The 16780-nt window shown below is 39.4% G+C and overlaps 1 protein-coding gene across 5 annotated transcripts in view; it reads left to right on the forward strand.

Moving 5' to 3' along the window:
* LOC126457588 (thialysine N-epsilon-acetyltransferase-like) overlaps window positions 1-16780 on the forward strand; it is a 142098-nt gene that overhangs the window by 64732 nt on the left and 60586 nt on the right. For all 5 annotated transcript variants that reach the window (XR_007585491.1, XM_050094019.1, XM_050094022.1 and 2 more), the window contains one exon: window positions 3591-3695. Coding sequence is in view for 4 of the 5 variants with exons in the window: in XM_050094019.1 (XP_049949976.1) it covers window positions 3591-3695 (105 nt within the window). In the remaining variant the exon portion in view is untranslated. The remainder of the gene's footprint in view (window positions 1-3590; window positions 3696-16780) is intronic.

A 16780-nucleotide genomic window follows, 5' to 3' on the forward strand; every position in this document is an offset into this window, starting at 1 on the left:
GCTGACACACACACACACACACTGGGCAACAACAATATGGATCTGTTCTGTGGCTCATTGTGACTGTTTGTGCAATACAGTGGTCCCAGTGGCTCAGACTGTTATTTCTGGGATGTTGCTTATTTGTGTCCTCTTCTGGCATGTTGGTTTATCACAGAAACAGGGCTGATAATGAATGCTAGATTCACTGAACATTCAAGTAAAGAGAACAGTAACATAAACTTCATTCTCTGCACAAATAGTATGTTATTGTTGTTGTGATCTTCATCCAAAGACTGGTTCAGTGCGGCTCTCCATGCTACTCTATCCTGTGCAAGCCTCTTCACCTCCGAATAACTAACGCAACCTACATCCTCCTGAATCTGTTTAATGTATTCATCTCTTGGTCTCCCTCTATGATTTTTACCCCTCACGCTTCCCCACAGTACTAAATTGGTGATCCCTCGATGCCTCAGAATGTGCCCTACCGACCAGTCTCTTCTTCTAGTCAAGTTGTCCCTCAAACTTCTCCTCAGTTCTGTTCAGTACCTCCCCATTAGTTACATGATCTACCTACCTAATCTTCAGCATTCTTCCATAGCAGCACATTCCAAAAGGTTCTATTCTCTTCTTACTTAAACTGTTTATCGTCCATATTTCACTTCCATACATGGCTACACTCGTTACAAATACTTTCAGAAAGGGCTTCTTGACACTTAAATCTATACTTGATCTTAACAAATTTCTCTTCTTCAGAAATGCTTTTCTTTCCATTGCTGGTCTGCATATTATATCCTCCCTACTTTGACCATCATCAGTTATATCTCTTCCCAAATAGCAAAACTCATTTACTACTTTAAGTGTCTCATTCCCTAATCTAATTCCCTCAGTGTCACCTGATTTAATTCGAATACATTCCATTATCCTTGTTTTGCTTTTGTTGATGTTCATCTTATATCCTCCTTTCAAGAAACTGTCCCTTCCATTCAAATGCTCTTCCAGGTCCTTTCCTGTCTCTGACAAAATTACAATGTCATCAGCAAACCTCAGAGTCTTTATTTCTTCTCCCTGGACTTTAATTCCTACCCCAAATTTTTCTTTTGTTTCTTTTACTGCTTGCTCAATATACAGATTGAATAACATCAGGGAGAGGCTGCAACCCAGTATCACTTCCTTCTCAACCACTGTTCCCTTTCGTGCCCCTCGACTCTTATAGCTGCCATCTGGTTTTGTACATATTGTAAATAGCCTTTTGATCCCTGTATTTTATCCCTGCCACCTTCAAAATTTGAAAGCAAGTATTCCAGTCAACATTGACAGAAGCTTTCTCTAAGTCTACAAATGCTGTAAACATGGGGTCTTTGTTGCCTTGCATCTTCCTACATTTCTCCAGATTCCAAACTGACCTTCCCTGAGATCAACTTCAACCAGTTTTTCTATTCTTCTGTAAAGGATTCACATCAGTATTTTGCAACTGTGACTTGTTTAACTGATAGTTCAGTAATTTTCACACCTGTAAACATCTACTTTCTTTGGAATTGGTATTATTATATCCTCCTTGAAGTCTGAGGGTATTTCATCTGTTTCATGCATAATGCTCACCAGATGGAAGAGTTTTGTCATGGCTGGCTCTCCCAAGGCTATCAGTAGCTCTAACAGAATGTTGTCTACTCTCAGGGCCTTGTTTCGACTTAATTCTTTCAGTGCTTTGTCAATTTTTTCATGCAGTATCTTATCTCCCTTCTCATCTTCATCTACATCCTCTTCCATTTCCATAATATTTCCCTGAAGTACATCTCCCTAGTATAGACCCTCCATATACTCCTTCCACCTTTCTGCTTTCCCTTCTTTGCTTAGGACTGGTTTTCCATCTGAGCTCTTGATATTCATTGGTTCTCATTTCTCATAAGGTCTCTGTAGACAGCACCTGCCTACTTAGCCATTTTGCACTTCCTGTCAGTCTCTTTTTTTTTTTTAGATGTTTGTATTCCCTTTCACCTGCTTAATTTGTTTTGTTATTATATTTTCTCCTTTCATTGATTAAATCAATAGTGGTACCCAAAGATTTATACTATCACTAGTCTTTATGCCTCCTGGTCCTCCGCTGCTCTCACTATTTCATCTCTCAATGCTATCCATTCTTTTTCTACTGTATTCCTTTCCCTTGTTCTCGTCAATCATTACCTAATGCTCCTGCTGAAATTCTCTACAACCTCTGGTTCTTTCAGTTTATTCAGGTACCATCTATTAAAGTCCTGCCTTTTTACAGTTTCTTCAGTTTTAATTTGCAGTTCATACTCAATAAATTGTGGTCAGAGTCCACATCTGCCCTTGGAAATGTCTTACAATTTAAAACCTGGTTTCAAAATCTCTGTCCTACCATTATGTAGTCTATCTGAAACCTTCGGTGTCTCCCGGTCTCTCCCACATACACAACCTTCATTTATGATTCTGTGCAAAATTCTGTCAGGCAGCTTCCTATTTCATTTCTTTCTCCAGTCCATATTCACCTGCTACTTTTTCTTCTCCTCCTTTTCCTACTATCAAATTCCAGTCCCCTACCACTATTAAATTTTCGTCTCTCTTAACTATCTGAATAATGTCTTTTATCCCATAATACATTTACTCAGTCTCCTCCTCATCTGCGGAGCTAGTTGGTACATAAACTTGTACAGATTGGTGAGTGTGCATGTCATGTCTATCTTGGCTACAGCCCTATTTGATTTTGTATTTATAACCCTGTATTCACCAGACTAGAAATCCTGTTCGTCCTGCCACTGAACTTCACTAAATCCCACTATATCTAACTTTAACCCATTCATTTCCCTTTTTAAATTTTCTAACCTATCTTCCCGATTATGGAATCTGACATTCCATGCTTTGATCCAGAGAACACCAGTTTCGTTTCTCCTGATAACAATGTCCTACTGAATAGTCCCTACCCAGAGATCTGAATGGGGGGACTATTTTACCTCCAGAATATTTTACCCAAAAGGATACCATCATCATTTAACCATACAGTAGAGCTGCATGCCCTCGGGAAAAATTATGACTGCAGTTTCCCCTTGCTTTCAGCCATTTGCAGTACCAGCACAGCAATGCCATTTTTGGTTGATGTTACAAGGCCAGATCACTCAATTATCCAGACTGTTGCCCGTGCAACTACTGAAAAGGCTGCTGCCCTTCTTTAGGAACCACACATTTGTCTGGCCTCTCAACAGATAACCCCCCCATTTGTGGTTGCACCTACAGTACAATCATCTGTATCGCTGAAGAATGCAAGTCTCCCCACAAAGGCAAGGTCCATGGTTCATTGAGGGGGGGGGGGGGGGACAAATATAGTATGTTCTAATGATATGCTGATGTGATTTTCAGCAATGGCCATTAGACCTTCACAGAATGGTACTGGGAGATGTAGGCTGCTACCGTTCTTGAATAAGGATCAGCTAGTAATTACAGCTATTTGAAATACTGGTCAGAATTTTCTAGTAACGTTAGTTATGTAAATTAAAACAAAAATACTGGCAATCTGCTCTCATTCAGTAACTATATGTCTATTTATCCTTCACTAGCAATACAGGTCCCTTAATTATTACCATTTTCGTTTTCAGGACTGGAACGTGATGGCTTTGATGCAGTGCCACCACTGTTTCATTGTTATGTTGCAGAAGTCAATACACACATGAAGGATATCAGTGCAACCAAGGAAGAAAATGGTCAGTCCCCTGGTTTGATAAGTAATATTATGAAGCTTAGGATTTTGTAAATTTTGTATATATTCCTTACACAATGTGGTTTTTGACATCTCACCTCCTGTTTCTCTACAACTTTTGTTTTTTGGTGGTCAAGAAATGCTGCTAAGCATCTTCAAACTCTGTTAAGTGGCATGTTCCCTTGGACACCAAGGGTGAACTGGAGGTTTATCAAATATAAAGTAAATGTGTCGAGTCTTTTTATTTTAACCCATGACAATAAATATATGAAATTATCTTTCTAAGTGGCCTTCACTGATACATATTGCCAGTTTTTAGATCAGCCAACATAAAAACTGAGTGTTTCATTGTATAGTACTTTAGACAAACAACAGCATGCCCCAGTGAACCAAAGTTTATTCTTCTTCCACATACAAGCAAACAACTTTTGAGAGCATGGACACAAACACAGAAACAATTCAGGTATTGTTACAAGCAGGTGCTGACAATAAGTATGAACACAATATGAGACTGAGTGCTAGCTGCACTGCACTTATAAAGAGGAGGACTCCAGTAGAGATTGTGTCAGATATTATGCTGTGTGCACAAATGATGTGGCCCGCTGCAGGTAGCCCCTGATGGCTGTCCCATACAAATGCTGTTTCCAGAGCATTCAAAGTGTATTGCACCAATAGCCTGGTGCCACATGACATATCCGGGTATCATGCACAGGGTTATAGCACCCCTTCCCCCTGCCTTGTGGAAAGAGTGCTCCTCCAATGTGGGAGTCAGGGTGACAGCTGAAACATCCATGGCGTCTGTGGCAGGCGATTACAGTGGCAGCAAAGGGAGATTCCTGGCTGGAACCAGTGAGTGGGAGTGGAAGTGGCATGCTGTGGACCCATGCAGTGCCCACTCTCTTGCAAAGTACCATAGGAGAGTACTAATGACAACAGCACTGGCAGCATTTTGACATCCAGTCCCTTGATATGGTGGAAATGCGACAACAATGAAGGCAATGGCCACTAGGTCAGGGATGCTGGAGACACTGACGTTGAAGGACCCAAAGGTGATGGCCCATCCAATAGTAGAATCACTGGTGGTAGCAGAGCATCACGGGAAGACCTGGCAACAGGCGCAGGGAGGCTGGACCCATGTGGAGAGGCAGGAGGAGGTGACATTCACAAGGAGCTTGGGACCACCACTGCACCAGGGATGCCCCACGAGGCTGGGACAGGCACTTACAGAGGAAGCGGAGTTGGTGGCAGTGGATTCACGGCCTTTGCTGTGGCATGAGGACACAGCTGGCCATGATGTGTACTATACGGAGCAGCTTCCTTGGCAGCTGTGGACCAGGACTGGAATCCTCTATGATTGTCGGCCAAACCTCTGAGCCCAGACTACAGAGCACCCTTTCCACAAGGCAGGGGGAAGGGGTGCTATAACCCTGCGCATGATACCCGGATATGTCATGTGGCACCAGGCTATTGGTGCAATACACTTTGAATGCTCTGCAAACAGCATTTGTATGGGACAGCCATCAGGGGCTACCTGCAGTGGGCCACATCATTTGTGCACACAGCATAATATCTGACACAATGACTACTGGAGTCCTCCTCTTTATAAGTGCAGTGCAGCTAGCACTCAGTCTCATATTGTGTTCATACTTATTGTCAGCAGCTGCTTGTAACAATACCTGGATTGTTTCTGTGTTTGTGTCCATGCTCTCAAATGTTGTTTGCTTGTATGTGGAAGAACACTGCAACGAGGGCCACAATGACAGGTGCTGGAAGGAGGGGGGAGGGGGGGGGGGGGAGGGCCATTGACATGTTGACATGAGCAGATGCAGTAGGGTATGTGGCTGGCAACTATACAGCAACTCATTGGGCTTCAATCCCCCACTGGCAAAAATCTATAAGAACTCAAGAAGCATGTCAAGGCATCTTTTGTGGAGGAGCCCACGACACACTTCTCCATTTGCACCTTTGAACCTTTAACATATGGATGAAAGATGACGTCGAATGAAACTTTGTTCTGTAATGATGTCTCAGTTTCCTTAAAAAGTGATAGTGATGTGTGTAAAATCTGCATAAAAAAGGTAAAGAGAGGTATCCTATGCATCCAGTGCAGGTTTTGTGGTATCACGACAAATGTGTTAAAGTGAATCTAAAATATATAAAAGACGAACATGACAGGACATGCCGTCAGTGCGTTGTGAGTGTCACGAAAAACGATGTAATGGACACGATAAAATCAAAAGAAAAAATAATAAGTGTGCTTACAGATGATTTAATGACTATAAATATGAAATATGAAGAACTTCGGCAGAAATATCAAGAACTGGAAACGAAATACAAAGAGATAGAGTGAGATCATCGTCTACCACAAGACAGTGTTGTTAACCATCATTCTGCGCAAAAAATGTGGCGTGCGCCGAAAAAAACAAATAAACAGACAGTGAGTACAGTTCTGGCAATACCGCTATCAAACAAATTCACAGCACTAGACGAAGACTGTCATAAGACAACGAACAATGGCGAACAAAAATCAGTGACGAAACTTCCAATCGAGTGCACTGTCAAGAAAACATCTAATACAAAAAATAAACCAGTGAACATCAAACATCGAGTTGTTGTACTTGGTGATAGCCACGCCAAGAAAATTGTCGAAAAAATAAATGAATACAGTACGTTATTCAAGGCAACAGGTATGGCGAAACCCAGTGCACCTTTGACTGAGATAATTAAGAGCAGCAACTCACTTAATGAGCTATCTAAGAATGATGCCATCATAATCATGGGTGGAAGTAATGATGTATACAGAAATGAGAGCAAACATGCGACCCAGTGTTTAAAACCTACATTACTTGATCTGAAAGTTCCGAACATCATAGTTACTAGCTTGCCTCACAGATACGACCTGCAAGACAATTCCATCGTAAATCTGGAGCTTGCAAAAGTAAACAGACAGTTCTACAAAATATGCAACTCCCAACAAAATGTAACATTTTTTGATCTTCCAGATACAAGAGATTTGTTTACGAAACATGGACTACATTATAATAACGCTGGCAAGTCATACGTTGGCAAAATGCTAGCGAAATTAATACAACAAGACGACGACGTTGCAAGAAAACCAATTGCTATGCAACCAGTTTCGACCAAGGAAATGGATAAATGGGAAAATAATTACAAAATCACAGCCACAGCGCCAGCTCAAACAGGAACATCACGTCCAGAAGATGAGATGGTGCCAGAACCAGCCTCAGAACATACAGCAGAGACTGAAATTATCGTCAAGAAAACTGTACCTACTCATCATCCAGATGCTCACACACAGGGAAACTGATGAATGGGGCCAGTTCTTTCCAAATTTGGCCCAATTCAACGAATCCAGAACAAGCAGTCAACACTCAGGTGAACGTTCCATTACTTTATAGTCAAATTAGTTTTAAAGACCCTCTACCAAATAATATATGCAGTAGTAGTAATTTCATTATGCACTTAAACATCAGAGGTCTGTCTGAAGAAATGATCAGGAAGCTTTATGATATAGAAATTTTGCTAGAAAGTGTGAAACAATCTGTGACAGTAATATGCCTTAATGAAAATTGGCTAAACTCTGAAAATATCAGTCTCCTAAATAAACTTACAGGTTATAAACTGGCTACCAGCTTTTGTAGGACCAATGCGTATGGAGGCTCTTGCATACTAGTTCATTCCACGGTAGACTACGATATCAGACAGAATTTTAGCCATCTGAATGAAGAAGGTACATTTGAAAGTTGTTGTATAGAACTTAAAGAGTATAACATACTAATTATCAGCATATATCGCACCCCTCGGTACCATATAAGCTCTGTATTTTTAGATAAGTTTGATACATTGCTACATAAATTAAAATGTGAGAAACTGTACAAGAAAGTGGTTATATGTGCTGACTTCAACATAGATGTATGGACTGATGACAAATTTTCTTCACACTTAAAGAACCTGGTAGCCACAAATGGGCTAAATCTCAATTTTGATCAGTATACAAGAATTACAGCAACCTCTGCAACATGTATTGACAATATTGTAAGTAGTTATAATTATTATGTAAAAGAAAAGTTTCTTCTAGATTTAGGAGTATCAGACCATAAAGCACTATTTATATCACTACCGAAGCAAAATTCAATCTGCACAACAAAAAGATGTAGGAATTTCAGTCAAGAAAATGTGGAAGTATTTTGCAAAAAACTAAGCCAAACCAAGTGGACAGTCAGCAAACACACTTCCACATTACAATAACTTTTGAACTGAATTCTTGGGTATATTCAATGAATGCTTCCCTTTTGTAACAGTGAGGACCAGGTCCCAAAAAAGTAGATCCTGGGTAACAAAAGGAATTAGTGTGTCTAGTGCTACTAAGAGGAGACTGCATATGGAGGCAAAAGTAAATCGAAGCCCTCAATTTCTTCAGTATGTAAGCACATACAAAAAAACATTTGACAAAATAGTTAAACTAGCAAAACGTACTGTGAAAATAACTTCATTTCAAATGCCAAAAACGAATCAAAAGCTGTTTGGTCTGTTATAAGAAGTGAAGTTGGCAGTGAGGCAGAGAGAAAATGCCCTTCTAAAATAGTGATAAATGGTAGAGCTGTTACAGAACCCAGTGCCATTTGTGAATCATTCAATGACTTTTTCATAAACTGTAACAAATTTTGTGACTGTTCACCATCAAAAACAAAGCCCAATATGACAAATAGCAATTGCCCATGTTTTAAGTTTTCTCATGTTTCCATCTCAGATGTCATCAAAATCATAATGTCCCTAAAAAATTCAAAATCTGTGGGGTGGGATGAGGTCTGAAATAATAAAAATAGTCCACCACAGTATTGCATATCCACTCTCTTTCATAATCAACCAATCTTTTGATGAGGGATGTTTCCCAGATCGATTAAAATATGCAGAAGTTCGGCACATACATAAAAAAGTAAAACAAGATGAATTGGGCAACTATAGGCCAGTCTCACTGTTACCAATTTTCTCAAAAATATTTGAAAGAGATGCATGTGATCAGATTGAAAATCACAATTCATCTAACAGCATTATCTTAGGCAATCAATATGGTTTCAGAAAAGGCCACAACACAATCTATGGAATAAATGAATTAGTCACAAAAGTCAGCAGATGTCTTGATGATAGAATGTGTGTGTCAGGCATTTTTTGTGACCTGTCTAAAGCCTTCGACACAGTAAATCATGACCTGCTTCTCCAAAAATTGGCACGCTATGGTTTTCAAGGCAAATCTCTTAGCTGGATGTCATCATACTTGGCAAACAGAAAACAGAGAGTACTTATTAACATCAACGGCAAGAAATTTCTCTCTGGCTGGAAAAACACTCAATTAGGTGTTCCACAAGTTTCAATATTAGGGCCACTGCTTTTTCTGTATTATATTAATGATATGCCATGTCAGGTCCAGTCTGATACTATCCTCTATGCAGATGACTCAACAGCTGTAGTCTGTTGTAAAAATGAGGTAGACCTAATTCGTCATATTGAACAAACACTTGGGGAAGTGGAGGCATGGGTCAAAAACAATAACTTGACATTAAATTTTACAAAAACAAAAATTGTTCATTTTACCACAAAACAATCTGCACAGTCTATAAGTGAAATAAGGTATATGGACAAAAAATTAGAGACTGCAGACTGTGTCAAATTCCTTGGCGTGTTAGTCAATAAAAACCTGTTATGAAGTCACCATGTGGACAACATACCGGGTCGACTGAATAGCCTTGTATATATTATGAATATCTTGTATAGTATTACTGATTTAGCTGTAAGAAAAACTGTATATAATGCATATTTTGTTTCAGTCATTAGGTATAGTATAATTTTCTGGGGGTCTGAAAAAACAAATTTACTTAGAGCTTTTAGACTACAAAAAAGAATCATCCGAACATTGGTGGGAGCAAAACCAAAGCAACATTGCAAACCTTTATTTGTAAAACTAGATCTAATGAACATTCCAAGCATATACATCTATGAAACTCTCACTTTCACGAAAAGAAACCCACAACTTTTTGAGGGCAACTTCTTCTTGCATCAGTATGATACTAGATATAGAACGAGCTACGTGTGACCTACCCACCGTTTAAAATCATATGAAAAAACCCCATACTATATGGGCATGAAATTTGTAAATAAAATATGGAAAGATATGGATGACCCAAATGTAAAAGGTACCAAAAGAGAGCTGGAAAAATATCTGAAAGATAAATGTTACTATAGTGTAGAAGATTTGATGAATGGCAGCAATGCATTATAATTGTAATTAAAATACCTCTCTGAAGATGTTACACCATATATATTATTAGTTTATTGTCTATTTTTTGTATTAATATATATAGTGTAAAACTGACAAGTCACCTATGTCACAATCTTTGATTGTATAAGACATGTTATGTGATAATAAAAATTGAATTGAATTGAAATGATGAGACTTTTCACATCATCATAAGAGTGGAGGTGAAAAGGAGAAGGAGCCACATGACAAATGCCTTGATGATTGAAGATATCGTGGAAGGGTTGAGACACAAACTGTGGACCATTGTCCATCACAAGTGTATGATGCAATCCTTAAATAGAAAAAATTTTGGATATGGCCTGAATTGTAGCTGCAGCTGTCATCAAAGATCTAAGGATCACACATGGAAACATAGAAAAAGCATTGACAACCATAACCAGTAAGAATTAAGGAAAGATCCTGCAAAATCTATGTGGATGCGTGCCCACTTGTGCTATGGTGTGGGCCATGGAGTGGTGGTGCTGCTTGTTGGGTACACACTGATAGTAGACCATGAAAATATGTACAACGTCATCATCAATGATGGGCCAAAACACATGTTGATGGGTAAGTAACTTGGTATATGAGACCCCCCCCCCCCCCCCCCCAACATCCCTTATGTAGGAGCTGGAACAGTTCTCACCATAGTGTGGCTAGGATCACAACCCTAGGCAACACCATAGCTATAACTAAGAGAACAATACCATCAAATACCAAAAGAAGATGATGAAGGGCAAAATAGTTATACGAAGGATCAGAAACCCTGACCAGAGGCCTGGCCAGCCAACCATTCTGAATGAGGTGAACAACTTGATGCAAAACTTTATCAGCAACCACAGCCACTGTAGTCTGGAGCCAATAATAGGAAACTCTTCCACTATACATTGCACTTCAACATCTAAGTGTAAACAAAGAAATCCATCATGATAAAAGTTGGATCTGGCCCCATTGAAGGCCGAGACAGTACATCAGCACTGACATGCTGCCAGTAAACTGAAAATGTATTTTGTAGTTGTTGTGAGGCAGAAACAAGGCCCAATGTTGGAGGCAATGTGCACTTTTGTTGGACAATGAAGCAGAAAAATTAACACTGAAACCAAGGGCTTATGGTCAGTAATGTGGTGGAACTTAGACTCGTAGAAGAGCACACGAAACTTTTTGAGGACATAGCAAACACTTGCTTTTCAACTTGGGAGTACTGCTGCTGAAGAGAGTTGAGTGTTTTTGATGCATAAGTTACTGGAAATTTGGGACCATGCAAATATCATTGTGTGAGAATGACCCCAAGGTCACACTGGGAAGTGTCCATAGCCAAAACCAGATGGTGACCAGGATGGAAGTAGCCAAACAAGAAACAAAATGTCATTTAGATTTCAAAAGCGTGAACACTCGCTCACAGATCTGCATCCACTGAAAAGAAATGTTATTGTGGAGCAACTCATGGAGAGGATGGTCAAACATGGGCACACCCAGAGTAAATTTGTGACTGTAAGCAATTTTACCTGAAAATGTTTGGAGTTCTTTGACATTTGTAGGGTGAGGCAGAGCTGTGACTACAGTGACATGATGACATAAAGACCTAACACCATCTCAAGAAATTTCAAACCTCAAATACACAATTTATGGCTGAAAAAAGTGTGATTTGGCCAAGTTGCATTTCAATACTGCAGCATGTAAGACTGTGAACGATGTGCGTAAATTACATAAATGCTCTTCTATGGATGCACCCGTCATAATGATGTCATCAAGATAGTTAATGCATCCCAGAATGGACAATGTCAGTTGTCCCAAAAAAACACTGAAAATTCGCTGCGGCAGTAGACACACTGAGTGGGAGATGCTGATATTGGTACAGCCCAAATGGCATGTTAATCACAAGGAGCAATTTAGAATCCTCATTCAATGAAACCTAAAGGTAGGCTTGAGATAACTCAGTTTTGGAGAAAAACTGGCCCCTGGCGATTTTAGCCAATAACTCATGTAGACAGGGCAAAGGTGTCAATTATAGGTTGAGTGTTAACTTGAACTTGAAAGTCACCGCAGAGTCAAAGTTACCCAGTCAGTTTTTTAAGTTAGTTAGTAAGTTAAGTGTTCCATTGATCAATAGCACAGAAAAACCGTTATGATGTGGAACGTGTTAACAGTCACAAGGGGGAGAGGTAGATCACTCATTCCATGTAATAGGTTGTATGACACCCAATGATATCATCCTGTCTGTTTCTGATTTCACTTTATCACATAAAACCACAGAAATAGGACATACACTGAAAAAATGTAGCCACACTTTAGGTTTCAGGGTAATGTGGACTGCAAAATTAGTGGTACAAACTAACCAATCTGTGGAAAGAGCCAAGTACACACAGAATATAACGGCTGGTAAGGAACCTGGTTGGAAACAAGTGCACTGTGTCTGAAGTGGAAAAATCAGAAGCATTGAAAGCATCCAGAACAAACAAAGTTGCGGTCCAGCATCATCTACTGCCAAAAATATCAAGGGATGCTTGTTGTGACTCACCAAAATTAGAGTAACCAGAGACAATGCAGGAGATCCTAAATCCACAGCAGTTTGTGAGCTCTGTAAAGTCACAGCTGCACCCATGTCTGCTTGCAGTCTGAGAACTTTGTCCATCACTCACACATTGATAAACAATTTGTTATGATTTTGTAAGCACTGGAGACACACAATTAATGTCCATGTCCTTGTCTGCAGGAGGGATCTGGGAATGAAACACAGACACTATTTTCTCCTTTTGTGTACAGTTGTTGCAAGTTGCCCAGCGCTTAGGGCATATGACTCTATCATGTCACACAAAACAGTATGGGCAAGATGGGAGTGCAAAGCACTAATGTTGCTGTGATTGTTCCCTCTGAGAATTGACAGAAGCCCAATGACCAGGAACAGGAGTCACTGCAGCAGTGTCATACCACGCCTCAATCTGATCATCAGCAGCATGAGATACCTTGGAAGATTGAGAAATATTTAACTCTTCAACCAAAGATGGATTCTCACGCTGTAGTGCACCACTCCATCAGAAGCCAGTCGGATAATGGCGCCATGGACCAAAGAATCAGTGTAGGAATCATTATGAGGATTCAAAACGAACTGACATTTGGGACTGAGGTTGTGGAGTTCAGCTGCTCAAGTGCAATGAGACTGATGGGGCTGTTTATGACAAAAATAGAACTCTACATGTGCTGCAGTGACATGTGTGCATTTGATGTGATACACATACATATTTCATTGAACAAAAGCAACACTGGTTCCTGGAGTGGGTCTAACTGGCACAACAGCTGGTAGACCCAAGGAAAAAGTCAAAGAAAGGAGCAAAGCCTTACACATGTTTGCACCAGTGACACCAGAAGTAGGGAACTGTTGCTGAAGCCTCATCCCGTAAGCCTCATAGTCTTCGGCCACATCGTCATTAGGAGGATACCGACAGCGTGGAAACCTGCATAGTCAGTGTGGCTGACAATCTCATGATAGCAACTGTAAGAGGCTGCAGCTTCTCGATGTCAGACTGGAGCACTGTTTCTATGGACAGAACTGAAGGAACAACCAAATAGACTGAGCACAAGGAACTGAACACTGCACTCATTGACGATTGTATCATACTATTGACACATATAACAGCATGGCCCCATCTCAGATCTATTCCATATTCCTAGATTTCCAGAAGGCTTTTGATACCGTTCCTCACAAGTGACTATTAATCAAATTGCGTGCATGTGAAGTATCATCTCAGTTGTGTGACTGGATTCGTGATTTCCTCTCAGAGAGGTCACAGTTCATAGTGATAGACGGTAAATCATCGAGTAGAACAGAAGTGATATCTGGCGTTCTGTAAGGTAGTGTCATAGGTCCTCTGCTGTTCCTGGTTTTCATACATGATCTAGGTGATAATCTGAGCAGCTCCCTTAGATTGTTTGCAGATGATGCTGTAATTTACCATCTAGTAAAATCAACAGACGATCAATTCTAATTACAAAATGATCTAGAGAGAATTTCTGTGTGGTGCGAAAAGTGGCAATTGGCACTAAACAAAGAAAAGTGCAAGGTCATCTACATGAGTACTAGAAGAAATCTGATAAGTTTTGGGTATACGATAAATCGCACAAATCTAAGGGCTGTCAATTCGACTAAATACCTAGGAATTACAATTACAAGCAATTTAAATTGGAAAGACCACATAGATAATATTGTGGGGAAGGTGAAACAAAGACTGCACTTTGTTGGCAGAACACTTAGAAGATGCAACAAACCCACTAAAGAGAAGCCTACATTACACTTATCCGTCCTCTGCTGAAATATTGCTGTGCGGTGTGGGATCCTTGCCAGGTAGGATTGACGGAGGACATCGAAAAAGTGCAAAGAATGGCAGCCCGTTTTCATGTTATTGTGCAGTAGGGGTGAGAGTGTCACTGATATGATACGTGAGATGGGGTGGCAGTCACTGAAACAAAGGCGGTTTTCTTTGTGGCGATATCTATTAATGAAATTTTAATCACCAACTTTCTCTTCCAAATGCGAAAATATTTTGTTGACACCCACCTACGTAAGGAGAAATGATCATCGTAATAAAATAAGAGAAATCAGAGCTCGAATGGAAAGATTTAGGTGTTCCTTTTTCCCACACACCATTCGACAGTGGAATGGTAGAGAAGTAGTATGAAAATGGTTTGATGAACCCTCTGCTAAGCACTTAAGTGTGAATTGCAGAGTAACCATGTAGATGTAGATGTAAAACCAAAGTTTATTCATCTTCCACATACAAGTGAACAGTATTTGAGAACATAGATGCAAACATAGAAACAATCCAGGTACTGAAACAAGCAGTTGCTGACAATAAGTTTGAACCCAATGCAATGGCAAGCACCAGCTGCAGCGCGCTTATAAATAGGATGATTCTGGTAAATGGCATGGCAGATGCTATGCCATGTTCACAAGTCATGTGGCTCACAACTGGCAGCCTCTGGTGGCTGCCCCACACAGATGCCATTTGCAGAATACTGAAAGCATAGCTCGCCAGGGGGCTGGTACTGTGGCACGTATCCAAGTATTATGTACAGGGTCATAGCATTTATCAGTTCAGTATGTCTCTTTAACACTATAGAATACCACTCTATCAACTACAAAAAAGTTAATGCTTCTTGCACACCAAAAGCATTACACTCATGAACTACACAAAAATATCTATGTATGATTTAGCACCTTCATGTCTTTTCTGTGAGTCACATACATGTATACTCTTCATTCACTTTTTCTATTTGCTTCGTAATAATAGTAGACTGTATTTGGTCATAATTACTTTGCAGTCTTGGATCATATGCACAACAATTTTTATGGTAAGGAAGATATTAACATGTTACAAGATCAGTACATAGTATATATTTTAAGAATATTAATAGCTACATGGCTGATATTAGCATATTTGCACCTAAACTTATGTATCTTGTAATTATGATAAGCAAACTTTTCAAACATGTTTGCTTTTTACATTTACTTTCATTATTGCATATTAGATCCTTCAGATGATAAAGTAAATATTTTACAGCTACAAAATTCATTGATTTCTGCACTATGCAGATTATGGTATAGATTGTTTTTTCTTGTAATATTAAATTTATGAAAGTTTTTCAGCTATTTGTAAAGTGAGTAGTTGAGCTCTCAGGATGAATGTCACACTAGATCTTTCAGTGAAATGGGTACTAAACCTTAATGATGATTTGATTCTGAGTATTTTAATGTAAGATATTAGTGAAAGAAAAGTAGAAATATAAGTTAACTTTTTGGAATTTTCATGTGTATACCTTTATGTTTATCAAAGAAGATGCTTATAGACACTTCTGACTTACCCTTAGAGCTTCTATCAATACGTATAATTTTAGAATTCCTATTTTTATTTATATTCCCTTGTGTATTGGCATTCAGGGGCAGAACAGAATTGAATGCACTCCAAGATTAATGAGACAGTTTGCTGAGAACTATGTTATTATTATGAAACAAAATCATTTATCTTTTCTGGTGTTAAAATATTTCCTCTAAATTTCCTGTAATACATACAGCATGAACTAGACACTAGGATGTGCAACAAATTAAAGAATATATCTGCATGCAGTACTTTTCTGTTTAGAAAATCATCTAATGGACAAACAGTTTTTTTCAAATGAATACATCTTTGATTTATTTTTAAATGAAGCACTCACTGTTACTACATAGGCCTTTGATATGGTTTGACAGGGATATAAACATTTTAACACTGGCATACTGTACATTTTAGATTTAGAGTTAGATTTTGGAAATCACAAAGGAGATCAGCCTTCCTTCTCAAAAATGAAACTCGTAAATATAGTGGGAGTTATAGAAAGTATCCCAAGTTTCTTCAAGAGATTACAACATGAGGTTCTTGGGAGTTTGGACAACCTTATCTGGAAGAAAAAAATTTTCTTTGACGAGGCTGAATTGGCCCGGAAGATAATTCCGTGGCACATCATTGAGTGAAAGTACCCAAAGTAAGAAGACTTTGTGACACTGATGTCTCCACATTTGAGATTGTCCTAATGGCAAAAGTAGCTGAGGACAATCTTTTCACAATTTGGATGACATGATGTAGTCAGCTAACACAACTGCCTATGTAGAGGCCTACGAATTTGGAGCAGTGTTCCCTCGGTATTTCCGACTCCCGTGAGCAGTAGATATCTCCTGTGTGAACATGTGGTCAAAACTGAATTGGATGTAATTAGTTTTACTCAGGGGTGCTGTTAGTGAATAACAA

This window comes from Schistocerca serialis, chromosome 2 (assembly GCF_023864345.2).
Source record: "Schistocerca serialis cubense isolate TAMUIC-IGC-003099 chromosome 2, iqSchSeri2.2, whole genome shotgun sequence".
In the NCBI taxonomy this organism is placed as follows: domain Eukaryota; kingdom Metazoa; phylum Arthropoda; class Insecta; order Orthoptera; family Acrididae; genus Schistocerca; species Schistocerca serialis.